This window comes from Lepidochelys kempii, chromosome 6, assembly GCF_965140285.1.
Source record: "Lepidochelys kempii isolate rLepKem1 chromosome 6, rLepKem1.hap1, whole genome shotgun sequence".
Lineage (NCBI taxonomy): Eukaryota > Metazoa > Chordata > Testudines > Cheloniidae > Lepidochelys > Lepidochelys kempii.
The window spans coordinates 3,421,533-3,430,766 of NC_136385.1; the positions used below are offsets into that span (position 1 = coordinate 3,421,533).

The 9,234-nt window shown below is 45.5% G+C and overlaps 1 protein-coding gene across 1 annotated transcript; it reads left to right on the top strand.

Moving 5' to 3' along the window:
- Window positions 1-6,244: 6,244 nt before the first annotated feature.
- On the top strand, window positions 6,245-7,183 carry LOC144930695 (olfactory receptor-like protein OLF1). The gene has a single exon (XM_078853475.1). It carries the CDS (start codon window positions 6,245-6,247, stop codon window positions 7,181-7,183), a length of 939 nt encoding a protein of 312 aa, XP_078709601.1.
- Window positions 7,184-9,234: the final 2,051 nt, after the last annotated feature.

Consider the following 9,234-nt stretch of genomic DNA (forward strand, 5'->3'; position numbering starts at 1 on the left):
TCATGCACCTTTCCCGGCCATCCCACGTTGATGTTGGTGAAACGTCCCTTGTGATCCACCAGAGCTTGCAGTACTATTGAAAAGTACCCCTCCGCGGTTTATGTACTCACCGGCTTGGTGCTCTGGTGCTAAGATAGGGATATGGGTTTCATCTATGGCCCCACCACAGTTAGGGAATCCCATTGCAGCAAAGCCATCCACTATGACCTGCAAATTTCCCAGGATCACTACCCTTGATATCAGCAGATCTTTGATTGAGTTGGCTACTTGCATCACAGCAGCCCCCACAGTAGATTTGCCCACTCCAAATTGATTCCCAACTGACCGGTAGCTGTCTGGCGTTGCAAGCTTACACAGGGCTATCACCACTCGCTTCTCAACTGTGAGGGCTGCTCTCATCTTGGTATTCATGCGCTTCAGGGCAGGGGAAAGCAAGTCACAAAGTTCCATGAAAGTCCCTTACGCATGCGAAAGTTTCGCAGCCACTGGGAATCATCCCAGACCTGAAATACAATGTGGTCCCACCAGTCTGTGCTTGTTTCCCAAGCCCAGAATCAGCTTTCCACAGCATGAACCTGCCCCATTAGCACCATGATGCACGCATTGGCAGGGCCCATGCTTTCAGAGAAATCTGTGTCCATGTCCTGATCACTCACGCGACCGCGCTGACGTTGCCAACTCACCCGGTATCGCTCTGCCACATTCTGGTGCTGCATATACTGCTGGATAATGCGTGTGGTGTTTAATGTGCTCCTAATTGCCAAACTGAGCTGAGCGGCCTCCATGCTTGCCTTGGTATGGCGTCCGCACAGAAAAAAGGTGCGGAACGATTGTCTGCCGTTGCTCTGATGGAGGGAGGGGCGACTGACGACATGGCTTAGAGGGTTGGCTTCAGGGAGCTAAAATCAACAAAAGGGGTGCCTTTACATCAAGGAGTATTTCAGGCAGGACTTCACGGAGGGTTCCAATAAGAAATGGTGCACCTAAGTTATTGTTCTTATTGGGACAAGAAGGTTAGTCTGGCCTCTGATTGATACATGGCTAGATTTACCTCGCTGCACCTTCTCTGTGAGTGACTGCAGTGTGACCTAGAGGAATGAGTCCCCTAGATGGGGGACGGGGGGGGGGGAAGCAAATGAGTACAAAACAAAACTGGTCTATTTCTTGTTTTGATCCACTCCATCTATCTTTTACATCTTTGGCTGGCAGCAGATGGTGCAGAAGGACTGCATGCCATCCACATCTCAGGGCTGCTCAGCAGAAGATGGTACAATAGGACTGCTAGTCATCCTCATCTCTTGCCTGCCTGGCAGAAGATGGTACAATACGACTGCTAGCAATCCCTATCACCTGCCTGCTCACCATAAGATGGTTCAATAGGACTGACTGCAGGACTAAGGAGAATGACTTAATGAAGTCACTCCAAATTTAGTCCCTGCGCCCATGTCTGCCCAGGCACTCCTGGCCAACGTGGCCAGGAGCACCTCGGACATGACGATGATGGCTACCAGTCCTATTACACCGTCTGTTGCCACAAGGCAATGGGTTGCTGCTACTGTGTAGCAATGTGGTACCGCATCTGCCAGCACCCAGGAGACATACGGTGACGGTTACCTGAGTGGGCTCCATGCTTGCCGTGGTATGGCGTCTGCACAGGTAACTCAAGAAAAAAGCCGCAAAATGATTTTCTGCTGCTGCTTTCATGGAGGGAGGGAGGGAACGGGGACCTGACGATATGCACCCAGAACCACCCGCGACAATGTTTTAGCCCCATCAGGCACTGGGATCTCAACCCAGAATTCCAAAGGGTGGCGGAGACTGCGGGAACTGTGGGATAGCTACCCACAGTGCAACGCTCCGGAAGTCAATGCTTGCCTCGGTACTGTGGAAGCGCTCCGCCGAGTTAATGCACTTAAAGCACTTAGAGCATTTTCTGTGGGGACATACACCCTCGAATATATAAGACCGATTTCTAAAAAACCCCGACTTCTATAAAGACAGGTTTCAGAGTAACAGCTGTGTTAGTCTGTATTCACAAAAAGAAAAGGAGTACTTGTGGCACCTTAGAGACTAACCAATTTATTTGAGCATGAGCTTTCGTGAGCTACAGCTCACTTCATCGGATGCATGCCGTGGAAACTGCAGCAGACTTTATTTATACACAGAGAATATGAAAAACTACCTCCTCCCACCCCACTGTCCTGCTGGTAATAGCTTATCTAAAGTGATCATCAGGTGGGCCATTTCCAGCACAAATCCAGGTTTTCTCTCCCTCCACCCCCCCACACAAATTCACTCTCCTGCTGGTGATAGCCCATCCAAAGTGACAACTCTTTACACAATGTGCATGACAATAAAGTTGGGCCATTTCCTGCACAAATCCAGGTTCTCTCACCCCCTCACCCCCCTCCCAAAAACCACACACACAAACTCACTATCCTGCTGGTAATAGCTCATCCAAAGTGACCATTCTCCCTACAATGTGCATAATTAAGGTGGGCCATTTCCAGCACAAACTCACTCTCCTGAGAGTGAGTTTGTGTGTGTATGGGGGTGGGGGGGATGTAAGAAAACCTGGATTTGTGCTGGAAATGGCCCACCTTAATTATGCACATTGTAGGGAGAATGGTCACTTTGGATGAGCTATTACCAGCAGGATAGTGAGTTTGTGTGTGTGGTTTTTGGGAGGGGGGTGAGGGGGTGAGAGAACCTGGATTTGTGCAGGAGATGCTACAAAGATCTTCTGCAGAGATGCTACAAAGATCTTCATTGTTAACCACCAGTTTGGGGAATAACCTCCTTTTTCCAGCCTGCCCTGACCTTGGCATTTTCAGTGGGGAGTGCCCCAGGCAAATGTGGGTCACTGGAGGCACAGAAACCAGGAGGAGGAGTTATGAGCATGAGTCTGAGAGGAAGTAGGGGCAATGCGTTTCCTGGGCACAGACCTGGAGTGACAGAGTTAGGAGTTTCTGAAGACAGAGATTGTTGGCTGCAGGTTTTTTCGACAGGTGTTCAGGGAAGCAGGACTTTGCGTACATTCTTTGTAACCCCTCCTCCAAGGATTATACCAAAGAATATACCTGACTTGGATCATCAATTTTTCCTCCTAATACAATCGACCCTGCAATGCCTTACAGGTTGGCACCACTTAGTAAAAGGGGGCACCAATATGCCATGGAGCACTAATAATACCAGCCAACCCTGAAGACTCGGAATGGATCATTTCTGCTAACATAGGGAAGAAGGGAAGAGTCATCACTGGGCCTGTCAGGCATCTCCTTGTGGGGAGGAGATGACAGCAATGTCCTTGTGCATCTGCAGCCACGGATCAGTGCATGGGCCCATCCCTGTGGCGACTTCACCCTTTTATGTCAATCGAACACTGCTGTCAGCACCACACCTTTGGTGTTCCTGGGATATTTTCTAGGTTGGTGTCTGTGACATACCAGGGTCCAACCCAGACTAATCAGCAGCTGTGTCACAACCTTGCAATGCCTTGCTGAAGTGGCTTCCACCTGGGCCACTCACAAACAACCATCTAGCAGGCAAATCACACCCTGAGTGTGTGTGTGTAACTGCAGCCTGGCCAGGAATAGTTGGGTTACATTCAGACTCTCACCTCCCTTGGTTATACTGCTGGGTGACCCCAACACACTCCCCAGTCTTCGATTTCCCTCCAGAAATGTATGTCCTGTGCTGCCCAGTCCTCTCCTGGACAATACAAGCTACATTGTCCATTATTTCTTTAATAGCACTAACAAGCCTGCAAGTTAGCTTCTCAGACACGTCTATTTAAATGCACTGGACTAGATAAAAGAACAAAAGAAAGTTTATTGACCACAAAGAGAGATTTTAACTGAGTGCAAATAAGGAGGCATTGAAGTCAGACATGGTTACAAGAAAAATAAAGCTAGAAAGGCACTTGTGCCTAAGTTAAGAAAAGATGTGAAATTCAAAGCAAAAGTTTCCTCACCACATACTTTCAGCAGTCTTATTGACCAAATTTCATGTCAGGACCCCTCCCCCAGTCCAAAGACTGCTTCCTTTGTCCCTTCAGATGCAGTAAATCAATGGGCAGAGAGAGAGAGAGAGAGAGAGAGAGAGAGAGCGAGAGAGCGGTGCCTTGGGATGTCTGCCTCTTCTTTTTATCATCCTATCCCCCTTTGAGAAACATTTCCACCTGTCTACCGGGAGACAAAACTCTATGTAGAAGGATGTTCCCTGCTGCTTTTTTCCTCACCTTTTTAGGCTACCTTTGTGTCCCTTCCTGCTTGTCTGGTTACTGTTTCAAAACAAAATTAAGCAGAGCACGTTTCCTTGTTTAAGACAAACCAGTTTACCCACCTCAGTTTGCAACATGTTTTTAATAACACGATACAGTGTAATATTATAAATTCACATACATTATTAAAAATGTATTAATATTTGTGGTGAGAGCATGACTATTTCGAGTTGACTCGTAGGTTTATTTAGCATGTTAGTGCTGAGCTCTGTGTGCTGATAATATGCATCCAAGAGGGATAGTTTGTGACCTGCAGACGTCCAGAGCATGCTGTGGTCTCCTCCTGAGCTCCTCTGGTCATCCTGTGGTCTCCATCAGGCAAAAATGAGTGAACTGACTTTTCCCACCTTTAGGAGAGTAACCTAGCAAGGGACGGACATTGGATACCATGGTGATTGGCATGCTGTAAATGCTCAGTAATCTGGAGTACTCTTACATGTCTTACAGATTTTACATTAGACCTATTGGGGCCAGGATAATGATGTGATTCTGAAACCATGAATGACTGAGCAGCTATAAGCTACAGCTGCAAATAATTAATACGTTTCACTTGTATCTAACTTTCTGTTCCTTTGATTCAAAATTTCTTGTGAAAGCTCCTTGAAATTTTTTCTTGAGAAGCCTTTTGATGGGTAATTGGATTTTCCTTTCAACTATTTTTTCCATGAAATTATCTTTTCCATGGAAATTATAAGCTTTCCATCAAAATACCAAACTGCTCTACTCCCTAAACCATGGCTGTGGGACTCTGGTGATGTTCCAGGGCAGTTCAGCAAGAGGAGAGACCATCGTGCATCATGGGGGATATAGTCCTGCCTGGGAGCCAGGAACATGGAAGAGATTGGTGCTGTATGGTATCTGATGCACCCCTATGGTATTTCCTAACAAAAAAGATTTTGGTCTCCACACAAAAAAAAACAAACAAAAAAAATGCCTTTGTGGATCAGGTCTACACAGTACTTGGCTTGCACTGAGAACAGCAGGATGAAATATACCCCTCACGTCATACTCTGTAACTCTGGTAGAAATTGCATCATTTAATAACACAATAGGAAAGAGTGGGACAAATTAATCCCCAGGGCACCAATTACACCAAGGTGGCTTTGGTTCACTGAATGCTTTAATTAGGTGTTATGGCTCTCTGAGCTCAGGTATTCCCAGTTGCTTCAGGAATCATGTGGCATAGATCACACATCTCAGTATAAAACTTGCCGAATGCTCCAAACTGGTAGTCTCTATGGATGGGGAAATGCCACCACATCTCTCTGTCTCTTCTCAGCAGGTACGTGCTATTGTCCTGTATTACAGTCACACACACACTCAGACACCATGGGGATCAGCAGCTATTCAATTCCAGGCCTCCAGCACTTAATGTCTCAGCAACAACTCCGATCCCTTCAGCTAAAGAAGCGACGTCCTTGGTTGGAAAAATAGGCAATTACCTAGTCACTGAAGCCAAGGATTTCCATTATGTCTCTGGGTTTTCATACAGACTCAAGTAAATGCCATAAAGCTTAATTAGCACAGTGAGCAATTTTACGCCAAACCGACATGCCAAGCCACAGAGCTCCCCCTGCCCAAAGACGGTGTAAAGATTGACACTCCTTTACTCTCACCCCTTCCTTAGCGATGGAATAATCCCTTCAGACTGATTCTCTCACAGCAGAGTCACAAGTCACTGTTTTCTCTTTGGATGAGTGAACAGGAGTGTTTTTGTGTGGGACATGATGAATCTGAAGTGTCATTATATTTGCACAGTGTGTGCATTTTATCAAACACCTGGAATGACCAGCTGTGAACATCTGGCTCTGTGGACTAAGCCCTTCCCTGAGTGGGTACTGATGTTCATTAAGAAACTGATCTCTGTTTATCTTCAATTCTTTCATTACAGATAAGGGGCAGGTTTTCCGCACCATTCACATGCCCACATCTCTATAGCTGCCTGATCTGTGTTCAGAGGAGATGGAAAAGGGAAATCACTCGGAGGCAACTGAGTTCATTCTCTCAGGACTGACAGAGCGTCCGGAGCTTCAGGTCCCCCTGTTTGTGGTGTTCCTACTGATTTATGGTATCACCCTGGTGGGGAACGGGGGGATGATCTTGTTAATCACGATTGATCCCCGACTCCACACCCCCATGTACTTTTTCCTCAGGAATTTGTCTTTCTGTGACCTCTGCCTTTCCTCGACAATTTTCCCCAAGATGCTGCTGAATTTATTAGCTGAGAGGAAAGGCATTTCTTACACGGCCTGCGCTGTGCAAATGTCTCTCTCTATCGCTTTTGGAGATGCTGAGGGCCTCTTGCTGGTTGTGATGGCGTATGACCGTTATGTGGCCATCTGTAACCCGCTGCTCTATACAGTCACCATGTCCAGGCAGCTTTGTAAACAGCTGGTGGCTGGGGCGTACGCTGTGGGGGTGGTGGATTCAATGATTCCCACATGTGTTACATTTCGGCTGTCATTCTGCAGCTCCAACATCGTCAATCATTTCTTCTGTGACACCCCCCCGCTGCTGGCGCTCTCCTGTTCTCACACCCGCATCAATGAGATTATGATGTTTGCTTTCTCGTTGTGCATTACCGGGAGCAGATTTGTGGCCATCCTCCTCTCCTATGTCTATATCATCTCCTCTATCCTGCAGATCAGCTCTGCTGCGGGCTGTCGCAAAGCCTTCTCCACCTGCACTTTCCACTTGACTGCGGTGGTCCTGTTTTATGGCACCCTCCTCTTCATGTATTTACGTCCCACCTCCAGCTATTCCATGGACACGGACAAAATAGTCTCAGTGTTTTACTCGCTGGTGATCCCCATGTTGAACCCCCTCATCTACAGCCTGAGGAACAGGGATGTGAAGGATGCCCTGAGGAGAGCAATGAATAAACTCCTAACCAAATCTTGAATCTGTTTAACTCAGTACTGGTTTAGTGATGGAGAGTGGAAACTGGTGAATTCAATTCCCATCCCATTGCAATGTAAGTTTGCAGAGCCCGTGGGAGTATTCTTCATTATTATATTGTTATTATGAATTTGTTTGTATTCCAACGAGGCCTGCAGGCCCCAAATAAAATCAGGGCTTTATTAGGCTATTACCCCATCAAAATTCCAGGAGTCACCTGTTTCAGATGTGTGAATATTTGTGACTTGCTTCTGTAGAATTGATCTATGAAATTGTTTTTAATTGTTCACTTTATTATTATAACTTCAAAAATAAAGTTTATGAATGAAACTACATTCATTCATAAAACCAGGTACCCTGGCTAATAACTGGCTAATTGACTTTCACTTTCAATCCAATTGCTGCTTAAATAGCTGAAACTTACACTGTTTCAACATTGTAACGTCTGTTCACTGTTTGCCGTCCCTTACACTTGCCCATATTGTAACTTAAACTCCATTTTATCTTGTCCCAAACTCCATTTTAAAATGCTCACTTCATTTTGTAAAAGCTTGCTGCAATGTTCATTTTTGCAAAACGCTGCTGTAATCTTATTAGTGTAGTTTAGATGTGTGAATGAGGTGTATATGGATGATGGAATCAAGCTCCTGCCCAGACTGTCCTGATGAAATAAAGTGTAAACACCAATGGCTGAAGATGCAGACAACAGCCCTGACAAAGCAAGAAGAGTCCACCCTCAAAAGAAAAGAACAAAAGTATAATTGAAGAAACATGAAAGCCAGTTCCTAGGTTGAAAGTCATGTCTGTAATTTGCGGGTGATCAATCACACGAAACCCAAAGGCAGTGTGACACATCAAGACCTATAGACTCTGGATTCAAACTAAAGCCTACAAAAAGGATGGGTGAGATGGAAGACTTTGGAGGGTAACATTCTGCTGCCAACACGGAAGGGCGTTGGTGCATGCCCAACAGAGACCCAGTTCTTCCTTGTGCCTGGCTTTCCTGGCCAGTTAGTCGCCACAAGCTATGAACCCAAGCCACAAACTCAAGCTACATTCAGGAATGGTAACTATCTAGCAGCTGCAGAACATTTGATGTGTGTGTGTGTGTGTGTGTGTGTATACATAGGTATTAGATATTAGTTATTGGTCATAAATCAAATTGTGTAATAATACACGTGACATCTTGTCTTGTCCCATGAAACAATCCTGTGTAGTTTTGTCTGCATAACACTTTTAAAGCATAGATGTATTTGTATTGGGAAAGAAGAGGGGGGAATCAAATCTATCTCCTTCTGCTTTGTAGTGGGTTTGGTTTGGTTATGCAGTTGCAAGTATGAAGTGTGTGATTTCTATGGGTGAAACAAAGGGAGTTTTGCACCTTGCACCCTCCTGATCCTCTGCAGCCCTTTACGTCCTCTGTGGGGTTGTTGTGTAGATTGTCGCCTGGTTTGTATCCACGCATGTGGAGGAGAAAGGTGATTTCCATCAAAATGGCCTTTAAGTTAAGGGAGCAACAAAATAAGTAAGAACAAGGGTAACATATTGAAAAGAGAATGTGGTGTGTGTGCATCCTCTGTGAGAATCTGTCCTGAACTGAATACAAAGTAATATGAAATGGTGAGTTTTCTCGATCATATAAATTAAACAGAAAGAAAAAGTCATATCAGACACTCAATGTTTATACCACAGGAGCAGGTTCGCTATGAGGTCTTACTCTTAGTTCTGCGGGTAAGTCCTATGGACTCTGAGGAATAGGGATTCTGGGAATTGTACAGCTCGGGTTGCGGAGAGGGAGAAATGGCTTGAGCTTGGCCAATAGCTGATTTTTGCATTCATGGGTGTTTAGAAAACATTGAAAAACAAATTCAGTTCAACCTGAACCAAATCTGAAAATTCCTCAAATGTTTGGCAAATTGAAAACATTGACAGAAATGTCCTGTGGGGTGGAGGGAACTATTTAGCATGATCAGAAATGGAACATTTCCTTTCCTTCCTGGATACTTTTTGATGTCAAAGCAAAGACAATGTAGGGCCACACTGACAAAAGTGAT

What these genes read in the sequence shown, in the direction of transcription:
- LOC144930695 (XM_078853475.1), top strand. Translation starts at nt 6,245, where the DNA reads ATGGAAAAGGGAAATCACTCGGAGGCAACTGAGTTCATTCTCTCAGGA.